Below are 22,735 nucleotides of genomic sequence, written 5' to 3' on the forward strand. Positions count from 1 at the left end.
AGAAACTCGTCAGCTGTTGTCTCTGTCAGCATCGAGACTGGTGAACCAGCTGGGTAAAGTGGGCTCCAGCTTCAGGACCCCAGAGCCCCCAAACCCCAATTTGCTTGTATGTTGTATATCAATTAAATACAGTTAATACACACACACACACACACACACACACACACACACACACACACACACACACACACACATATATATATATATATATATATATATATATATATATATAACTCAGGTTATGCATTTCAGGAAAAAAGGAGACATACAAGGTTTAAATTTCATCTTGGTCCAACCCCTCTGTTATATACTGAGCACTATAAATATTTAGGACTTACTCTAGACAACCATTTTACCTTTGAAACAGGATTTAAAGCTCTATCAGACTATCAGCAGATAGGGCTTTTGAAGCTGTCATTTAGGTGGTATTATTTTAATTTGACTAACTCTAAGATTTATTTCTATAGATATACTTAAGACCACCGCTAACAAATATTTTGACAAGCTCCCTCATCCAGGTGTAATTATTTGCAAAATTCCAACAGAAAATTTGTTTAGTCAGTCTGCACTCAACCCATGTCTCCACTATTACTGCAAGTTTAGGAGCCATTTCATGCACTCACAGGTAAGGGTGCATTGCTCTGTTTTGAGCCACATCACAGTTTATTTGTTTGCAATAACCCAAAACCCTTGCACCGTAGTCTAAAGTAGGACAGGCATGAGAATTAAATAACTGTGTATTTGTTTTACAGCCAAGATACTTACATAACTCAACCTCATTAAGCATTCCAAGTATTGCTTGGAGCCACGCGTCATTGCGTCAGAGTGTCCTGATTTGTTTTCCATATCTGATAAATGTAGATTTGAGTTTCTGTTTAGAGACAAAGTGTTTCAGTTAACTCAGTTTGTGTCAGATGCTTAGCAACTTCATATGAGGGCACTTAATGTTTGACCTTTTAAAGATATGGTTTGTTCCAAAACCCTTGCACCGTAGTCTAAAGTAGGACAGGCATGAGAATTAAATAACTGTGTATTTGTTTTACAGCCAAGATACTTACATAACTCAACCTCATTAAGCATTCCAAGTATCGCTTGGAGCCACGCGTCATTGCGTCAGAGTGTCCTGATTTGTTTTCCATATCTGATAAATGTAGATTTGAGTTTCGGTTTAGAGACAAAGTGTTTCAGTTAACTCAGTTTGTGTCAGATGCTTAGCAACTTCATATGAGGGCACTTAATGTTTGACCTTTTAAAGATATGGTTTGTACCATGATGTTATTACTTTTGTTCATACTGTTTTGTAGTGTCATGTAAGCTTATGTGGGCTTGGCATCTTGTGGTGTGTGACATTGATATCTGCCCTCCACCTTAGAGCAACATGAATATCAAAATCTGTATTTATTATAAAACTAAATTCTTCAGGCTTCAAATACAAAGTTGTCAGAGGCAGAAATTTCAAACAGCCATCTTTAGTTACTTTTACCTAAGGTAATATATGATGATAGTTGGCAAAGTTCAGGCCACCGCATTAAGTAAGAAACTTTGCACAAAAACAATAAAAGTACTGCAACAAAGGAAAATGTGTAAAGTGAAGAGTCAAATACACATTTTTCATGTTAATATGTAACACAGTATGCAAAAACAAACCAATTTCTTTTATTCTTTTTGAGTTATCAAAAGTAACACCATTAATAAACCCCCAACTCAGTTTCAGTGAGGACTGGTGAAGGCATGCGTCTCTTCTTCCCCTCATTAATACTGAACGATTACATATTAATGATTTTTTTTCTTCTTTTTTGGGGGGTTTAGTTTAAGGATTAGAGTATTTAGAGAGAAAACGTTAGTTAGGCTATAATAAAGAAAGTATTCATCTTTATGTGCATATCTTCCACCTCCTTAAAATGTGACCCTGAAATAAAGAAAAGTCTTCTAAGACATTCTTACCACACACAGAAAGAAATGACCATAACCCAAGAATGTGACAGATTTTTATCAACTGTTTAAATTTGTCACATTTTTTTCATATGAAGATATACAGAGATAAAGGTCAGGAGTGAAGGTGATGATTGTGTAGGTTTTTGAGCAACTTGGCCTTTAATTGTAGGGTTGGTGTTTGCGTCACAAATTCCTTATTTCCATATTTCAAAGTTTCTTTGAATGAAGACACCAACCCCCAAATCTTAATCTGGAAAAAAAAGTTGTGCTAATGTGATGAGATCAGTGAGTGTCACTTAAATTTGGAAGTAAGTATACGACAGTTAGAAGTTTTTTCTAAAGAACTTTGGGCTGAATCTCTGCAAATTTTCCTTTTAGTGAGAAGATTTCTTTGGAGATGTGTTAATGTATATTCACCTAATTTCAGAAAATGTGAGTTCAATGTGAGAAAACTTTATCTAGATCAGCAAAGGCTGATGCCTGAAGCCTTGTTATCTTGATGTCTCCGCCTCTCCTGCACCGCCATCTGGTGACCATGTACAATAAGTGACATGATAACCCTTAATAATAACCATTAAGTAAACTTAAGTTAAGAGTTAGAAGTTAATAATATCTAATAATTATTAGTAAATCTATAATATGTTATTTCAACAGTTTATCGTCACACACATAACATTTTTTAAACTAGGCTATATTAGGTATTTGATGATGATAATAATAATAATAATAATAATAATAATAATAATAATAATAACAATAACCAAATGATTTGTAAATCTTTAGTAAGATGAATCTATTTGAATATCATTAGTGATAAATGCCATCAATAAAACTAATTTCACTTCGATTTGGCCAAAACTAAAGTTATCATCCAGCACTGTGAGACAGTGTCAGACCTAATGCTTGAGTATAACATTTAAATTTCCTACATTAAGTCTAAAAATGCAATAAAGTAAAAACAGGATTATTGAAATTGGTTGAGGTGGAGCCCATTTGATTATTGTCTCCATTAACCAATTGATTTATTGGTTGGTTTTTAAAAATAGTTAATCAGAAATGCTGTCGCAGTGACCCAGAGCCCAGAGTGACACTTTCACAACAGTCCAACAGTCCAAACCTCAGCATTATCAAAAATACATTACAATTATTTAAAAAAAAAAAAAAAGCATCCAAATCCTCACATTTGTAAAGCTGGATCCCAAAAATTTTTTTTTACATGAGAAATAACTGAAAACATCAAAATAGTCTCCAGTTATTTTTCTGTCATTTGACTAATTGCTTAATGGACAAATCCTTTTCCACTATAGACTAGACTTTATAAACTGCTGGGTAGTGTAATTTGTAACAAAACAAAAATAATCTTCTCTTCCTAAATAGAAGCATGACATCTTTTTATCAATGAAAAATGATTTAAAATTGCTGCTGCTGTTGCTTTTGATGTTTTATCTAAAGCACTTTGAATTGCCTTGTTGCCTAAACATTTATCAAATTAGTTAATTTTTTGTCACTAGACTAATTTTTCAGCTGTTGTACTGTTGGCTAGTTTCATTTATAACATAACATAATCTTATGAACTTTTCAATTTTTGTGTGCAGTATTTTAAGCTAGAAGTATCTACAGCTGTCAGATAAATGCAGTGAAATGAAAAGTGCAATATTTCTAAGATGTAAGTAGAATTAGGGTTGTATTGATTTATGTATCCACACAGTCAGTGATTTGTTTTGCCGGCCGTCTTTCCAACGTTTGGCAACTATGCTGCACTTTTCCATGGTTGCAATTGGTGGTATGCTGCAAACACCACCCCTTTGTGTGACATGCCTCTAACTAGACTGGGAAAACCTGGTTAGCTTACCAAGTTGATAACCAGTGTTCTATGACTGCCTAGCATGATTGGGGTTGTTAGGGTTATTTACTGTAGGCCGGACAAGAAAAAGATACCCTGGGTATGTTGAACTGGCTTCGTAGTACAGGCCTCTTGCCAATATGCAAATTGAATCATGATGTACAGCAAACCCAAAATGTCATGCCCTCATATGTGGATGCAGGACAAGTCTTTTTGTCTTGTGACGACTTAGGCCTCTTTGTGATTGTAACATTTACTATTTAAGACCTGGGATATGCTGATAGGGCGGCACGGTGGTGTGGTGGTTAGCACTCTCGCCTCACAGCAAGAGGGTTGCCGGTTCGATCCCGATCGATCTTCTGTGTGGAGTTTGCATGTTCTCTCCGTGTCAGCGTGGGTTCTCTCCGGGCACTCCGGCTTCCTCCCACAGTCCAAAGACATGCAGATTGGGGACTAGGTTAACTGGTAACTCTAAATTGTCCGTAGGTGTGAATGTGAGCGTGAATGGTTGTTTGTCTCTATGTGTCAGCCCTGTGACAGTCTGGCGACCTGTCCAGGGTGTACCCTGCCTCTTGCCCGATGTCAGCTGGGATAGGCTCCAGCCCCCCCCCGCGACCCTCAAGAGGATGAAGCGGTTAGAAGATGAATGAATGAAGATATGCTGATATTATTTGGGGTTTAGGAACGTTCTTTGACCATGTAAACAGCTCATTTGGATTTTACATTTCAATTTCAAGATTGCATGGCTTGTGTAAAGATGCATGCCCAAAAGGAAAAGAGAAACACAACTACTTTTAAGTTGTGGATATCAAGAGGTTTTTTGATATGAGCAAATATCGCAGTGCAGACCTTACGAAGTTGTCTGTCATGTTAAAACACCTAAGAGCCAAACACAAACATTGGATACAAAGTTGGAACAATAAGTCTAAAATATAATTGCAGCCCAGATCAAAAGTACACTTTGATAGAGGTGTCCACATACTTTTGCCCACACATAAATATGTGTATTTATGCAGCATATCAAGCTGAAATACTTGGCTGTGAAAGAGGCAAGTACAGTGATGCATTTGTAGTTCTCTGCGTTGCCACTGGGTGTCACTAAAAACCTTATTTTGCCAAATACTGTGACCGGTCAGGTAGGACAACTGGTGACCAAACTATAAAACACCAAGTCAGTTGACATGTGGTGTTGCTGAAGATGTGTATGTTGAGTAATAGCTTTGTTTAAGATAAATAAAAGAGAAGTTAATTTTGAGACAGGTTATGAAGAGATAAATGTGATTATTTAGATAACAGTCAGTTACCTATGGTATTTACTGAATATTGTTTCTTTATTTAATGGCTATTTTCCCCCAATACATTCGATGTAAGGTGACCCAATGATTCAAATACGAGATATTAGCACCAGAATCGACACACCTCTTCATTTCAGATTTTAGCGCTTCTATTATTTAAGAAGTAACAATTTTAAAGAAATATTTTGTGTTTGTTTTCTTATCTTTTTTTGTGGCTTCAATTTAATGTGACCCCGTAAGTGAAACTCAATATCATAAATTTAAAAAAATAATACTGCAATGGACACAGAGGACGTGCCTCTCCATATAAGACATATTAGATTTTAGTGGTTAATGTTTTTCATATAAATATATGTATTGTGATTTCCATGTGTTTCTATCTATCTATCTATCTATCTATCTATCTATCTATCTATCTATCTATCTGAGAGGTCACGCGTCCAGCCAACACTCACGCCAGCCCTCCACTCCCAACAGCGCCGTTGTTGATATCCTTAACAAAGGACGGTCCTAATGCCTTGACATCATGCAGTTCATGCGGAGACTCATCCTGATTTCCGTCCAGAACCAGTTCATCATCCGAGCTTTGCACATCCCAGGTCACAAAAATTCAATTGCTGACTCACTTTCTCGCTTCTCATTACAGAAATTCAGACAATTTGCGGCAGCCTACGACCCTCCTCCGACCCCTGTCCCACCATATTCAGCCACCATCTTCAACTGAATCCCCAGCTGGAACATCTAGCAATCACGTCCCAAAATGCCATTCTCAACAGTGTTGCCCCTCGAACACTCTTGTCTTACATGACTGGATGGATGGAAATGCCTCAGGGCCTTCCATGCCTCCTATAATCTGCCATTCCCCACTCTCGACGTCTTGACTCTTTGTAGTTTTGTCTTTCACTCATTCCATCCTCAATATCAAGTCTTCCACCATACAGGTCTACATCAGTGGTATTAACTTCTTAGTTAAACTGTCCACTGGAGCACCATGCCCAGCACTGTCTCACTCTCACATCTGTATGCTACTCAAAGGTCTACGCAAGGCCGAACCTCACCCGACACCAAAATGTTTGACCCTCACATCAGATCTCCTTGCCAACTGCATCACAACACTCCATTGGACTATCTGACTCCTCCCATAGACAAGGTCCTAGAATCAGTGTTCCTGCTGGCCAGAGTTCACCACTTCCTCCCTTACAACCATCGCGACATGCCACCTTGTCGGACATGACAATCCAGTCTACCCTGGTCTTCCATGTTAAATGCAGCAAAACAAACCAGTCTGGCCCGCCTCAACTCAACTACCTCTTCTGACTAGACTCATACCTGAGTCCATATGAACCAATACGTGACTACATTAACTCGAGACTAGCCAGTCGAGCATCCCCACATTCATCCCTCTATTCATCACTGAGGTTGGTAAAGCCGCCTCCCGCTTCTGGTTCCATCACCATTTCTGCCACATTCTGTCCAGATCAGGAATATCTCCCAAGCTTTACTCTGGGCATTCTTTCTGCATCGGTGCTGCCTCAAGTGCATCCAAGCAGGGGATCCCCGACTACATTATAAAAATTCTCAGTCGCTGGTCCTCCCCGGCTTACCTTACATACATCCGTCACCACCTGAAAGACATCAGAAATGCTCATATGCACCATTCCATCTGAAGTTCTCCTGGGGGCTCCAGGAGCCTGCGAGAGACGGTTTCTCCACTCAGAGTCTCAACGCTGCCTGGTTCCATCTGGTCTTACAGCCACCAGCCGACTCCGCCAAACCAGTCCGTCTATCTACACCTAAACCCTGCATCCTCTCCACCACTTCCTCCCATCCTATACATCCCTCATCCAACGACCCCTCATCCCTTTACCCTCATCCTCTCCCTGCATCCCTCCATCCCACATCCCTCTACCCTTGTTCCTCACCCCACATCCCGCACCCCTTACCCTCATCCGCCTCCCTTCATCTGGCATCCCCTCACCCTCATCCCACCATCCCCCAAACTGTAACCCCTTCCCTCCTTACCTGCATCCCTCTTCCAGACCACTACTTCATCATCCAAGCTCTCCTTAATCCATCATAACCAATAAACTGTTTATATGCAATCTATGTTGGCGTGGTCTTTGTTAGTGAATAGATTGTAAGGTGACCCAGTGATTCAAAATCAATACCAGATGTTACTACACACAGGACATGCCTCTTCATATTTGATTTTAATTGATACTCTATTATAAACAAACAAAATCAAATGAATAAATAATAAAAAACATTGGAATAATATTTACCATTGATAGAAAATTATTGTATCAGGATAAACCCCTGTAGATGCATTAGCTCGTTTTTGAGGGGGTCCGTAAACATTCATAAAACAGATGGAACACAGAACTGTGCAAGACTCAGTTTATAAGACATAACAATGAAAAAACAATGAACAGTCCAACCAACAACAAACTAACAAAAAGAAAAGGAAAGAAAGGAAAGGAGGGAAACAAACAAACAAAATAAAGCAACCTTAGGCTAAATACAAAGAACAAGGACTAGTCTCTACATATTCAGTCTCTCTTTCTACTATTTATTATACATAAATGTATATATGTATCACAATCCTAGAAATGCAGCATATATACTTCTCTCTTAGTATGTTTATACACTATAAATATAAATGTGAAATTTAATAGAAACTGATATAAATTAAAAAAAAAAAAAAAGATGAAGAATAATACAATACTATAGAGTGTATTATATGATAATTTATATCTGTATTTTTCTTTTTATCTAAAACTGTATAGTAGTAATAGTGTGTAATTATATAATATTTTTATTTTGTTAATTTATTTAATTTTTTTGTTTGACAAACAGTTATCTGAGCATCCAATTTCACCAAATGTGTTAAGTTACTTTGTCAGGTATGTTTTTTGTTATGCATATGATCTCTAAAGACTCAGTTTCAGTGACTACACACACACACACACACACACACACACACATACACACACACACACACACACACACACACACACACACACACACACAGGTGAGGGGAACCACAAAGGAGTAACCCGCACACCGAAGAAATGGGCTGGAAAAAGCCACATAAAGAGTCCACAGGCTGAGATCAATATGAAAAAGTCCAAAACTTTAATTAATACATAAGTGCAAAAACCAAAAAAGTGCTCAACAAAAAAAAGTGCAAAAGAGGCAGCAAGCAAACGTTGTAGTCTTAGACTATCATCAGTGTGACAGTCTAGGACTGAAATGTCACACACACAAATAGACAAACCCATAGTTTGGTGTTTTTGTGTCTTGTCTGCAGACAGAATTAGCATCAGACAAACAGCTGGACAAAAGAATTTCACGCTCTGACACCACTGCGTGTCCTCCTCCTGAGGAATGCAACAAACGCACAAAACAAAACAACACATCACTGAATGTAACCTTTGTGATTTCTACATCACAACATTGATGTGCATGCCCACATGTGCCCACATGTGATGAGACATTCGAGCGGAATGTTGACACTTGGTGTTTACTGTTGGCCAACATTTCAGCTGACGGCTGCCGTGCTCTGTTACATTCATCGACTGAAAATGACATCCTTATAACAGTGACCTATTTAATGAGTGGCTATTAATGTTTTATCGTAGGAGAGGCTGTGAGTCACCTCACAACAACATAAAAAAGATTGACAATAAAATCTTAATGACTTAATTTGGAGTAAAGAAGAAGAAAGATATGTCCTAATTAGCCAACAAGTGACCAGAAATTATATCCAGTTAATCTATTACTTTTAAAAGGTATCAATTAAGATATAATAATGATTACAGTAATTAGAGTGAACTGCTAAGAAATGATTATTCTACTTGCACACCCAAGTATCTTTGTGCATATATTTTAAGTTTCTTTTGTGTGTTTGTACTGTAAGTGATGTACAGGGATCTGGACCATGGTCTTATACTGTGTGATTTCCTACAAATACTTGACTGATCCACATCTCCACCATTAAAATGACAAATTTAGAGAATGTGCAGTGTCGGAGAAGGTCTGAGCTCTCTGAATGCTTTCAGTGATGATAAGATCATCTCAGTATTTCTGTTTTACAGTGAGCTTGTGATGTTTAAACAGTGAACTGACAGTGCTGCTGTAGATCAGCACAGAATGCCCAGTGAAAATAACCTACTGACCAGTTGACACTTGTCTTCAGTATGATGGTATGAATCAATGTTGTTAGAGTTTATTTTTACACTCATTTAATGCAGTTAATTGACATGTGTCCAAAGCTCTGTTGGTAGTTTCTTGGACTCTTCCATGTGCTTAAAATGAAGTTTCATAACTAAGTTGGGGAACAGAAACCTTGCCCCGATCTCATCCATTTCTGCACCCAAAGTATTTAAGCACACCTTATCCAGTTCCTTCCCCTTTTGACGCAGATCTCACATCCCTCTCCCCAAAACCCCCTTTTCATTGTTTTTTCTTTTTGCTGTTATCTCTCCCTTTTCTCTCTGTCTCTCCACAGATTACAGGAATCACCAGGGAGCTCTATCTGGTTCTGTCCTGCCGTCCCACCTTAAGCCTATACCAGACGGACATCGCTCATTTTTTGACCCTCATCCCTTCATCCCTCACCATACCATACCCTGGGCCTAACACTATTGGAAGTGGACACACTCTGATATTTACTTAATAATGTGTCAATAATACTAATAGTGTGTAAGAAAAAATAGTGTTGTCAATGAGCAACTGTTTAAAGTCCGCCAACGCCAGGACCGCAGAGTTGGCATGAAAAGATTCAGCCCCCTAGCCGCTCCTGGCTCCACCTTACAATCTCTGGCTTTCCGTTTAGAGGTGACATTAAAGGTGCAAATGTGGAAAGTTTAACTTGGTCAGATTCACTTCGTTTTTTTCAGCATCGGCTTGTCTTTTGATGGGTTGTAAAATGCAAGGTAAGTCCCTGGGAGGGTTTCTCGGTTCCTGGGAAAGTTCCAGCGTTAACAAAAAATGTCAATGACAAAAACCATGATGCAGCCACCATGAAGTTTTTTTCCCCCTATAATTTATCAGAGTCTGGTTGGATGTTAAAGATAGGCTCTTAGATAAGACCCAATATATCCTATGGTGTTTCTGCCCACCTAACCTCCAGCAAAGGGGGGCAGGGAACAGGGTGGAGCAGGCACCAGCTAAGGAGAGTTATCAATCAGGAGTACTTTCACTGCCAGCTCTGCCAGACCTGGACAGGACCCAGCTGAGTCCTAACAGCAGTCAGCGACTGCTGGATAAGAAGGAGGGCAGAAACTGTTGGATGGGAGATAAACTGTTCTCCTCAGTTTCTCTCCCATCCAATAGTTTCTGATGGAGGGGAGAGAAGTAAGGTGTTAATACAAAGAGTGACAGTACTGGCTGAGCTTTCTCCTTCCTCTGTGTTTCTCCAGGAAGACAGAGGGCCTTCAAATGATTGTTTTGTGTCACCTTGTAGTTTCATTTTATCTCTTTGTAGTTGTTTTGCATATTTTTGTGTCTCTTTGTGATCTCTCTGTGTTAATTTGACATCTTAAATTTTGCAAGTGAAGGCCATGTGGCCCCCTAACACAGTTTAGGCCCCTGGGCCAGTGTCTGTAGGCCCATTCAGTAATAAATAAATTGTTCTGTGTACAGTTGTGTTTTTTACACATTTGTTTATATTCTGTAATCATACATTGAGGATGTTGTGATTAGTACAGTACTCATTGGACAGGTCATAGTGATTTGGTAGTCAGGCCTCTGCTCCTCAGAACTGATCTCATCTAATCAGTGATACCAGCTGACTGATTCGTCACACCTGGTTAAGGTTAGTTTAGTTAATTAGGATCCCCATTAGCTCCTGCATTGCAGCAGCTATTCCTCCTGAGGTCCACAACAACTTTACATTTGTGACAGTGCACAAAAACAACTCACATATAACAGTGAACAAAATAACAGCACAAAATAACAGGTAGTAATCAGTTGGGTCTATATCTGCTCTGTGAAGCACACGTGTCAGTAGCACTGATGATAATCAAGGCCTGAAATGTTTGCTGCTGTTTTTATTCACTTTTTATTACTTTGAGCACCCCTCTTTTTGTGCAAGGATGTTCTAAATAAGTTGCCATTTTTTTGCACTGTTCTCAGTATGTGAACCTGTTATGTGGCTGCCCAGCCCAGTTACACTGGTGTGCAGGTGTCTCCTCCGCCATCCTTTCTTGGTTGTCCATTGTACGGACACACCCAAGATAAACTTTTTTTGTTGCTGCAAGTAGCCCTAGGAAATATGTGTGTGGACATAATGAGGAGAAGAAGGATGGAGAGGAAGAATGAGAACATGAAGAAAGAAGAAAGAAAAATACAAAGGAACAAAATAAAATAAATATTTAAAGAATGAAAAACAAAAGGAGAGAAATAAAGGTCTCCAGATAATAAAAAGTATATTCCCTGCTGAAATGTAGAACATCTCCTACATATCAAGTGAAGCAAAAATGCCTTTAAAAAGTAGGCTACTCAAATGCAGCACTTGACTAAAAGTAGCTGAAAAACATTCAACCACATATTAAAAAAATAAACAGAATCTGGTTGATTTCCTAATAAAGAGATTGTAACACTCCTACATCTGCAAACCTCAAGAATTTACAGACTTATGAGTTTAACTACATCAAAGGCAGACCTCTTTGAACTTCTGGATACAGACTGCAGGGGATCAAGTGTTAACAGTCCAGGAGCAACCTTTTCTCAAAACAAGGTGGCATAAGAAGTCCATCCATCCATCCATCCATCCATCCATCCATCCATCCATCCATCCATCCATTTTCATCCACTTATCTGGGGCCAGGTCGCTGGGGCAGCAGGCAAGCAAAGCACCCCAGACATCCCTCACCCCACTAGTGCTTTCCAGCGTTGCTGCTTTGATTTAAAAATGATCTTGACCTTGGAAAACAGCCACTGACAAAAAAAAATTCAGGTTGATCTAATAGCTGTTCTGGTGCTTTTGATCATGTCACATTAACTTGAAAAGTTGTTTTAAAATTGTCCACGTTTAAATTTCCATTTGTTTCCACTTGAGTACCTCTCACCCATTTTGGCATAAATGTTGCAGGTCAAAGGTTAAGTATATAAGATTTCAGGAGATTAATCCAGCGGTGAGAATTGCAGATTGCCACCAGCTGAAACTTCTCCTGGTCAGAAGTACATCAGTGTTCATTGTTCAAAAGGTTTTTACCAGAAGCCAAATTATCCACAGAGGTCTCATCCTCTCCACTCTAAATGGACCACGTGAGCAAAGCTGCTAAAAATGGTAAATTAAGCAGTTTGACATTACAAATCAGGGTTTCTCCTGCCCTGTTTGGCATGACAGGCGGCTCACCCACCACATACTATTGTGTGTTCATCTTTTTTCTCTTATAACTTGAATTATCTGGATGGGGCCAACCAACACACGAGAGAGTGGTGTTTGCATCCCATAAGATTCTAAAGCAAAACCCTGTTCTTTTTTCCTGAACCCACCCATGTGCTTCTGGTGGCTAAACCCAACAATGTGTGTTAATTGTTGAAGAAAAAAAAACTTCAATTTGCATTGTTGTACTGACGTAGTGTGTTTACTTTGAAAGAGACTTTACGTAAAAAGGTAAATTTCCTGTGAAGACATAATTGTGTTTTGTAAGAGGACAATGCATGTAACAGGCGTAACATCACATGGTGTCCCAGAACGTCAACAACCAATGCACCCAGGGTACCTTTCACGTCGTACGTGGACATTGAAAGTCCATGACCAAACATTGATATGTGACGAGGTCGGAGTGAGAATGTGTTGGTGAGACAGGCTGCTAAACTAGCACCTGCCAATGTGTGTTCACCTTTTCTCTGATAATTTAAGATCCAGACGTTCAGGAGGTTTTTACCAGCAGCCAAATTATCTGCAGAGGTCTCTTCCTCTCCAAAACAAACAGACCCTGAAAAAACACTTAATAAAGCAGTGGGGGCCAACGCGGAAATGTTGTCCCTATCTAAGTTTCATTTGTCTGTTCTGGGCTACTGTACAAACATGGTGCAACATGGCGATCTCTGTAGAGATCGCCATGTTGCACCATGCGCTCTCTATGTAGGATGCGCTCTCTATGTAGATATATATGGCTCATTCTAAGGTGACAGAGAAACAACGATTCTTATTTTCAGGTGATTATACCCTTTCCCAGATTATGTATTTCTGTTGGCTTCATCACACCCTGATCTCCAGCATGCACTGGGGCGGTTTGCAGCCGAGTCTTAGCAGTCAGGATGAGGGTCAGCATCTCCAAATCCGAGGCCATGGTTCTCTGCCGTAAACTGGTGGATTGCCCTCTCCGGGTTGGGGGAGAGATCCTGCCTCAAGCGAGAGAGTTGAAGTATCTCGGGTCTTGTTCACGAATGAGGGTAGAATGGAGTGTGAGATGGATCGGCAGTTTGGTGCGGCTTCTGCAGTGATGCAGGCCCTGCACCGCTCCGTTGTGGTGAAGAGGGAGCTGAGACAGAAGGCGAAGCTTTGAATTTACTGGTCCATCTACATCCAAAACCTCTTTGTTGTTAATGCCCTAAATAGAATCTTTGACACCCACAAATAAAAACAAAACAATTCAAAACACAACCCATGACGAAAAAGGTCAAGAATAACGTCATCAGTTAACGCTCCAAGAAATTCCAAATCCAATATCACATCTTAAAAGAATGTCACTCAACAGGTTTCCTTACCCCGTAAATGTAAGAACCACAAAGGACAAATGAAAAAGCTGTTAAAGAGGGGCCACACCCTACACTGAAGAGAAACAAATTACTCACACAAAAACATTACTCATACAAATAATTTACGTCTTTCTTTACAACCTCACAATGGTAACAATCTCACCTTACAATCTCACCTGCCTTGTGTGAATATAAAAGCTGTGGTCTGTTCAGTGGACGACATCAAACAGCAAAGAGCAAAGGATACTGAGCAGGTGGAATCAAGAGAGCATCACTACTTCAGTGAAGACAACTCAACAACTGAAATAATCTGTAAGTGCTTTTACAGTCAACTCTTTTTCAATCAATACAAGTTGTGTTTCCTCCTTCTATCATTGTAGTAGTTTGCATTTAAGGCTAACAAACTTATTGTCACAGAGATGCAGTGGATATTTTATAAAAACGACACATGCCATCAGTGACAATACATTTAGGTAATTCAGCAATTAACAGTAATGCCTTTAAATATTAGTTAGTTGCAGTTAAAATGCAGATTTTAGCTAATACATGTCTAAAAATGAACACTGTACACTTGTTGTGATTTCACAAATTTTAACAAAAATATATTTTCATATTTAATAAACAGCAAAGCACCTTCCATGATGTTCATGAAGATCTGTGTCATTCTTCTTCTGTGTGCTGGTAAGGTATACATTCAAGATGAAAATCCTGAAAAAAACTGTTTTGAAATCTGATCTACTGACCAATACTGATCCTTAAATGACATTGCTCAACAGCCTCAGGCAACACACAAACAACCACAGCTGCCGCAGCAACAACCACAGCTGCTGCAGGAACAACCACGGCTGCTGTAGCAACAACCACAGCTGCCGCAGCAACAACCACAGCTGCTGGAGGAACAACCACGGCTGCTGTAGCAACAACCACAGCTGCACCAGCAACAACCACAGCTGCCGCAGCAACAACCACAGCTGCTGCAGCAACAACCACAGCTGCTGCAGGAACAACCACAGCTGCCGCAGGAACAACCACAGCTGCACCAGCGACAACCACAGCTGCCGCAGGAACAACCACGGCTGCTGTAGCAACAACCACAGCTGCACCAGCAACAACCACAGCTGCCGCAGCAACAACCACAGCTGCTGCAGCAACAACCACAGCTGCTGCAGGAACAACCACAGCTGCCGCAGGAACAACCACAGCTGCACCAGCGACAACCACAGCTGCCGCAGCAACAACCACAGCTGCTGCAGGAACAACCACAGCTGCCGCAGCAACAACCACAGCTGCTGCAGGAACAACCACAGCTGCCGCAGGAACAACCACAGCTGCCGCAGGAACAACCACAGCTGCTGCAGGAACAACCACAGCTGCCGCAGGAACAACCACAGCTGCACCAGCGACAACCACAGCTGCCGCAGCAACAACCACAGCTGCTGCAGGAACAACCACAGCTGCTGCAGGAACAACCACAGCTGCCGCAGCAACAACCACAGCTGCTGCAGGAACAACCACAGCTGCCGCAGGAACAACCACAGCTGCACCAGCAACAACCACAGCTGCTGCAGGAACAACCACAGCTGCTGCAGGAACAACCACAGCTGCACCAGCAACAACCACAGCTGCTGCAACAACCACAGCTGCACCAGCAACAACCACAGCTGCTGCAGGAACAACCACAGCTGCACCAGCAACAACCACAGCTGCACCAGCAACAACCACAGCTGCTGCAGGAACAACCACAGCTGCACCAGGAACAACCACAGCTGCACCAGCAACAACCACAGCTGCTGCAGGAACAACCACAGCTGCTGCAGGAACAACCACAGCTGCCGCAGGAACAACCACAGCTGCACCAGCAACAACCACAGCTGCTGCAGGAACAACCACAGCTGCTGCAGGAACAACCACAGCTGCCGCAGGAACAACCACAGCTGCACCAGCAACAACCACAGCTGCTGCAGGAACAACCACAGCTGCTGCAGGAACAACCACAGCTGCCGCAGCAACAACCACAGCTGCACCAGGAACAACCACAGCTGCCGCAGCAACAACCACAGCTGCCGCAGGAACAACCACAGCTGCCGCAGCAACAACCACAGCTGCACCAGGAACAACCACAGCTGCTGCAGGAACAACCACAGCTGCACCAGCAACAACCACAGCTGCACCAGCAACAACCACAGCTGCTGCAGCAACAACCACAGCTGCTGCAGGAACAACCACAGCTGCACCAGCAACAACCACAGCTGCACCAGGAACAACCACAGCTGCACCAGCAACAACCACAGCTGCTGCAGGAACAACCACAGCTGCCGCAGGAACAACCACAGCTGCACCAGCAACAACCACAGCTGCTGCAGGAACAACCACAGCTGCCGCAGGAACAACCACAGCTGCCGCAGGAACAACCACAGCTGCACCAGCAACAACCACAGCTGCTGCAGGAACAACCACAGCTGCCGCAGGAACAACCACAGCTGCCGCAGGAACAACCACAGCTGCCGCAGCAACAACCACAGCTGCACCAGGAACAACCACAGCTGCCGCAGGAACAACCACAGCTGCCGCAGGAACAACCACAGCTGCACCAGGAACAACCACAGCTGCCGCAGGAACAACCACAGCTGCCGCAGGAACAACCACAGCTGCACCAGCAACAACCACAGCTGCTGCAGGAACAACCACAGCTGCCGCAGGAACAACCACAGCTGCACCAGCAACAACCACAGCTGCTGCAGGAACAACCACAGCTGCACCAGCAACAACCACAGCTGCTGCAGAAACAACCACAGCTGCCCGAGCAACAACCACAGCTGCTGCAGGAACAACCACAGCTGCACCAGCAACAACCACAGCTGCTGCAACAACCACAGCTGCCCAAGCAACAACCACGGCTGCACCAGCAACAACCACAGCTGCTGCAACAACCACAGCTGCACCAGGAACAACCACAGCTGCCGCAGCAACAACCACAGCTGCCGCAGCAACAACCACAGCTGCCCTAGCAACAACCACAGCTGCTGGGGGAACAACCACAGCTGCCGTAGGAACAACCACAGCTGCCCTAGCAACAACCACAGCTGCTGGGGGAACAACCACAGCTGCCGCAGGAACAACCACAGCTGCCCTAGCAACATCCACAGCTGCTGCTGGAACAACCACAGCTGCTGTGGGAACAACCACAGCTGCTGCAGCAACGGCAGCAGGAGCAACCACAGCTGCTGCAGCAACAACCACAGCAGGAACAACCACAGCTGCTGCAGCAACGGCAGCAGGAGCAACTACAGTGGCCCCAGCAGTAACTACAACAACAGTCGCACCAGTAATGGATGAAACAGTAGCAGCAGCTACAGCAGCACCAGCAGCAGCAGCACCAGAGCCAACAACTGCTGCCTCCTCTGCAGTTGTTAACAAGACAAGTTCCCTTTTCGTCATTGCAGTTGTTACAGCACTAATCTGGAATTAATAACCTGATTTGAACAAAGGACAAAATACCATATTTAGACAGTATTTATACTATGTATTTATAACTGAAGGATTTTACTTAATTTATTGTCATTATTTATCATGTACCTGTGACTTCATATTATTTATCTGAAATTATACTATGCTGTAACTGACTTGTGTTCCTTACACACGGAGAAGTCATTTTATGATGACAGATGTTATGTCATGCTGGCAAACCTGATATTTATTCTCTTGTCATGAGACAATACATACAACTTTTAGTAACTAATGTTAACATTGACACAGAGCCATATGAGCCATACAGTAGGTAGATACAACCACATGATCAACTCTAACATCATATATAATTAGAAATACTGAATATCCAGAATTCAGGTTTTTTTGTATGTATTGGTTTGAATAACACTGTAAGGATTCCACTTGATGGAAACACTGTGCTGCATGCTGTGGTGACTGCTCTGTTGTCTGTATTTGGATATGCATGTTAATATGCCATATAAAGTATTTAAAGTACACAGTTTGGCAATTTTCTTGAACTGCTGCTCCTGACTCTGTTACATGATAAATAAATTTGAAAAAAAGAAACTTTATTTTTGCCTCACCTTTCTTAACACCATTACTAATTGTGTCCGTGATTATAATTTGATATAGTTTCAAGCGTAGAATGACTGACGATGTTTTCTAATGACTTTGGTTTACCTCTAACTTTTCCTCTGGTTTGACCATGACGTCAACATTTTTGTTGTCATTTTGAAGTATGTCTTCAACTATTGGATTAATTGCCATGAAATTTGGTGCACATATTCACATTCTCAGCACTGTGCACAGATATATTGGGAGTTAGGTGCTCAAGTGAAAAGAAAGGACACCCATCGCATAATTATTGATAAAAATCAAGTTGGACACAGTAGCACATATTCAGCTTACTGACATGTTTGTCAATACCCATACACTCATGCAAATGTGTAATGCAGATTTCTACAAAATTATCAATTCACACAAAGATAATGGTCTTCAGCACTAAAAATATTTATCACAATAATGTCAACAACAATCACAAAAAAATAGTGCCATATTGTGTACGCTTTAGTTGTTTATAAAATAAATTTACATAAAAAAACCCCCTTTACTCAGAATTGATGTATCGATAAGCCCCTTTGTGATTGTTCTACAAGCATGGAGCCCACACTGTAACTAACTGCACTCCCTGAAGAAATATTATCATCTTTTTGGAAAAATGAAATAGTGATCCCAGAAAGAAGCAGACAGAGGGGTCTACAAAATGTGTTTGAAGGATATATCCAGGATGTCAAACTGACTGAGCAGCAACAACAGGTTAAAAAGACAAAGACAGTTAGAAGCTAAAGCCGAACTATAGGCTACAGATCACAGTGTAAAAGTGATCCACCACATCACTGGTGATCATGACAGAGGACAATGAATATAAACGGAAACTTTGCCGATACTGAACCAGCTGTGCGGCATCACAGTGTGTGCAGATGAATGGTGTCTGGCTTCGCCCCTGTGCTGCTGCCAGCACCTAGACCTCCACCACTTGATGGGCAGGGATCTCCGGGGAAAGTCAAACAAGGTTCATCTGCGCACAATGCCATGACACACAGCTAGTTGAATATCAGCAAAGTTTCCCTGCTTCCCTTCACTGGTTCCTGTACAGCAGGGTAGGTCTTTTTTCACTGTTCTAATCATTAAAAAGCAGCATATTCAGTATCCTCAGCGGCTAGAGTCAATGGAGCACAGCTGTGTTGTTATCAGACCCTGGTCTGAGCTGGCACGATGCTATGTTATGATTGGCCAGTCTGTGTCAGGGGGCGGGACGTAGCTAAGGGTCAATTGAAAAAGGCCGTTACCTTAATAAACTAGAATTACAGACTCGCAGTTATATGCCTCTCTGAACCTCTCAAGTTGCATTCCATTTTACAGCTTCACACACACATCTTTCCCCCAACAGCAAAGAAGATCTAAACAATCAGCACAGTTTCAAGGTGGGCACCCAAAATTAGTGCCATCAATTTAGTATCTGACCGAATGTCTCCACCTCTGTTTATGAGTTTTGGCGTTAAATAACGGCAACACAGGAACTTGGTGCACATGCATGAGCGTTTCCACTCCATATTTATTCATAAATGGACCAATATGCCCTGAACCAGCTTTCATACCAATTTGCCGCTTGCTCCACCTGTCTGTCTGTCTGTCTGTCTGTCTCTCTCTCTGTAAGCTCCATCTGTCATGAGACAAACATGAAAGAAGACGTGCAGTTTATTGTGTTTCACCGGCGACGAGCTCTCATCACGAGCGACTATTACGCACGGCTGCGCACTCTTCATAACTCACTGTGTGAACCTATGTTGCATAATAAAGATTTGCCCCCTCGTAATTTTTAACCGCCCCCTCAGTAACTTCATCCTGGCGCCAGACTAGCCTTAACCTCAATCACTGCGTGATTATATATAAAGGTAGATAAATAAATAAATACAGAGGAGGAGAATCCAATATGAAACAGCCTTTATTTCATTGAAAACTAAATGAAAACAACGAAATAGGAGCGCTATTCTTGACCAGTGCGTCAAAAGACATGCAGACCAGGGGAACGAAACAAACAACCCCATGAATCTCTTTATTAATAGCCTATAAAATGACGTGTTTTCTCCTGCGGGACGGGAGAAGACACAAAATCAATGCATCTCTATTATTGTGCGGGCATAAATTCTCAGAGTTTTGCGGGAGCGGGCGGGAGTGGACATACACATTGCGATTGCGGGCGGTAATGGTCAGAAATTCAGCGTTCTGGTTACTTTTCAGTAACTGCGCAGCTGCGCTTGTTTTGTTGCTGGGTGTGTGTGTGTGTGTGTGTGTGTGTGTGCGGCTCTGCACATCAGTCTGATATGAGTGCTGACTTGTGATGATAATGAATATGATGTTGATTTAGATTCAAGGCAGCAAGATGAGTTTTGGTTGTGGTTGTGGACTGGATGTACTTTGTTGTTTACTATAGTTTCATCTGTGCGTTTATGTGTAAATAGGCTTGGCCAGTTGTGTGTGAATGTTAGAGTGGGATCAGAGGGGTTAATCTGAGCAAGCATGTGTCCGTGTTCGTGTGTACTGTAGATGTGACTGTCTGGCGTCGGAATAAAAAAAAGTGCTCCGCAACATTATTTAATACTACATCAGTAAGATTGTCTGTTTCAATGCTTATGCCCCCCCACCCCCTCCACGTGACTTGAAATTATTATTATTATTATATTTCCATTTTACACTACTTAGTACTTCGACTCCAATACATCTCAGAGGCAAATATTGTACTTTTTACTCTACTATGTTTGTTTGATAACTGAAGTTACTTTACAGATTCTATTCAGAGAAGGGGGAGAGTTACTGCCTTAAGCGAGAGAGTTCAGGTATCTCAGGGTCTTGTTCATGAGTGAGGGTAGAATGGAGCGTGAGATGGATCGGCGGTTTGGTGCGGCTTCTGCAGTGATGCAGGCCGGCGCCACTCCGTCGTGGTGAAGAGGGAGCTGAGCCAGAAGGCGAAGCTTTCGATTTTCTGATTTATGTCATCCCAACCCTCATCTATGGTCATGAGTTCTGGGTAGTGACCGGAAGAATGAGATTGTGGATACAATGAATGAGTTTCCTCAGAAGGGTGGCTGGGCTCAGCCTTACAGATAGGGTGAGGAGCTCGGACATCTGGAGGGAGCTCGGAATAGAGCCGCTGCTCCTTTGCGTCGACAGGGGTCAGTTGAGGTGGTTCAGGCATCTGATCACGATGCCTCCTGGGTGCCTCCCGCTGTAGGTGTTCCAGGCACGTCCCACTGGTAGGAGTCCATAGGGTAGACCCAGAACACACTGGAGGGATTACATATCTCATCTGGCCTGGGAATGCCTTGGGGTCCCCCAGGAGGATCTGGAAAGCATTGCTGGGAGAGAGATGTCTGGGGTGCTTTGCTCGGCCTGCTGCACTCATGACCCAGCCCCGGATAAGCGGATGAAAATGGATGGATGATATACACAGAAGAAAACACACTTACTCCATCTCTGCCAGTATATCTCCCTAAATCCTACACACTGGACCTTTAAATGAACATGGATGAGTAAGTGCTACTAAAAAAGTAGAGAACTGATTTTCAACACATCCATTACAAACACAAACTCCATCTGCTGATAAAGGAGTTGTGATTTGGTTGAAATGTCGAGAGCAGCTCCTATATGGGCTTTGAGGTGTTTTTCAAATTAAAAATGTTGCTCTCAACAATAAATTGAACCTGGTTGCATGACTGACAGCTCATCAGTTAGTGACTCTGGTTGCTTAGCAACAACAACACCAAAGCAGACCTGGCTGTTCTGCCCCACATAGGTGTCATTGTGTGTAACTACGGGTGTGGCCTTGGTGGTTCTCCATGTTCAGAGTCACTGGTGCTTCTCCTTCAGTCTCAATGAATAACATCATGTGACTCAGCTCTGTGGCATCTCTTATGTCTTATGACATTTTTTGCTGTTGATGCATTTATTGTTTTTATTCTTTACTCTGTTATTTCTGTTTATAGATAGATAGATAATAAAGGAATGCCTGATAGTGAATGTTTCTACAAAGTTGCATTTTTTTTATAGTGAATGTTGCTTTTTCTATTGAATGTGTTTGAACTGTGTTGAAGAAGAAGAAGAAGCTGAGTTAGCGAAATGCAGTAACAGGACATGAGTGTTAGCAAAGGAAAGAGAAAGAGAGAGAAGGAGAGAAGGTGCCCGGTGTATTATAGGGGGGTCCTCCGGCAGACTAGGCCTAAGTCAGCCTAACTAGGGGCTGGTACAGGGCAAGCCTGAGTCGGCCCTAACTATAAGCTTTATCAAAGAGGAAAGTCTTAAGTCTAGTCTTAAATGTGGAGACGGTGTCTGCCTCCCGGACCGTAACAGGAAGATGATTCCACAGGAGAGGAGCCTGATAGCTGAAGGCTCTGGCTCCTGATCTACTTTTGGAGACTTTAGGGACCACGAGTAACCCTGCGTTCTCAGAGTGCAGTGTTTTGGTGGGAAAATATGGCACTATGAGCTCTCTAAGATATGAAAGAGCCTGACCATTTACAGCTTTATAAGTTAACAGTAGGATTTTAAATTCAATTCTGGATTTTACAGGGAGCCAGTGCAGAGAAGCTAAAACAGGAGAAATATGATCTCGTTTCTTAGTTCCTGTTAGTACACGTGCTGCTGCATTCTGAATTAGCTGGAGAGTTTTTAAGGACTTACTAGAGCTACCTGATAATAGGGAGTTACAGTAATCCAGCCTTGAGGTAACAATATTACGCAGATGAAAAAACGCAGTCCGTGAGGTTTGGTCAAATATTACTCCGAGGTTTCTTATGGTAGTGCTAGAGGCCAGAGCAATGCCATCCAGAGAAACTATATCAAAAAACTGTGTTGAGGGGCGTCTGTAATGTAGTGGATAGTGCCGGTGCCCCATATACAA

The 22,735-nt window shown here is 42.1% G+C and overlaps 1 protein-coding gene across 1 annotated transcript; it reads left to right on the forward strand.

Annotated features, from left to right (window-relative positions):
* Positions 1-13,347: 13,347 nt before the first annotated feature.
* Positions 13,348-17,558, forward strand: LOC125905199 (GATA zinc finger domain-containing protein 14-like). Its single transcript, XM_049603091.1, has 3 exons — positions 13,348-13,353; positions 14,414-14,469; positions 14,565-17,558. The coding sequence occupies exons 1-3, from the start codon at positions 13,348-13,350 to the stop codon at positions 17,122-17,124; spliced, it is 2,622 nt and encodes an 873-aa protein (XP_049459048.1). The 3' UTR covers positions 17,125-17,558.
* The last annotated feature ends 5,177 nt before the right edge of the window (positions 17,559-22,735 follow it).

The sequence above is a fragment of the Epinephelus fuscoguttatus genome, linkage group LG17 (genome assembly GCF_011397635.1).
Source record: "Epinephelus fuscoguttatus linkage group LG17, E.fuscoguttatus.final_Chr_v1".
Lineage (NCBI taxonomy): Eukaryota > Metazoa > Chordata > Actinopteri > Perciformes > Serranidae > Epinephelus > Epinephelus fuscoguttatus.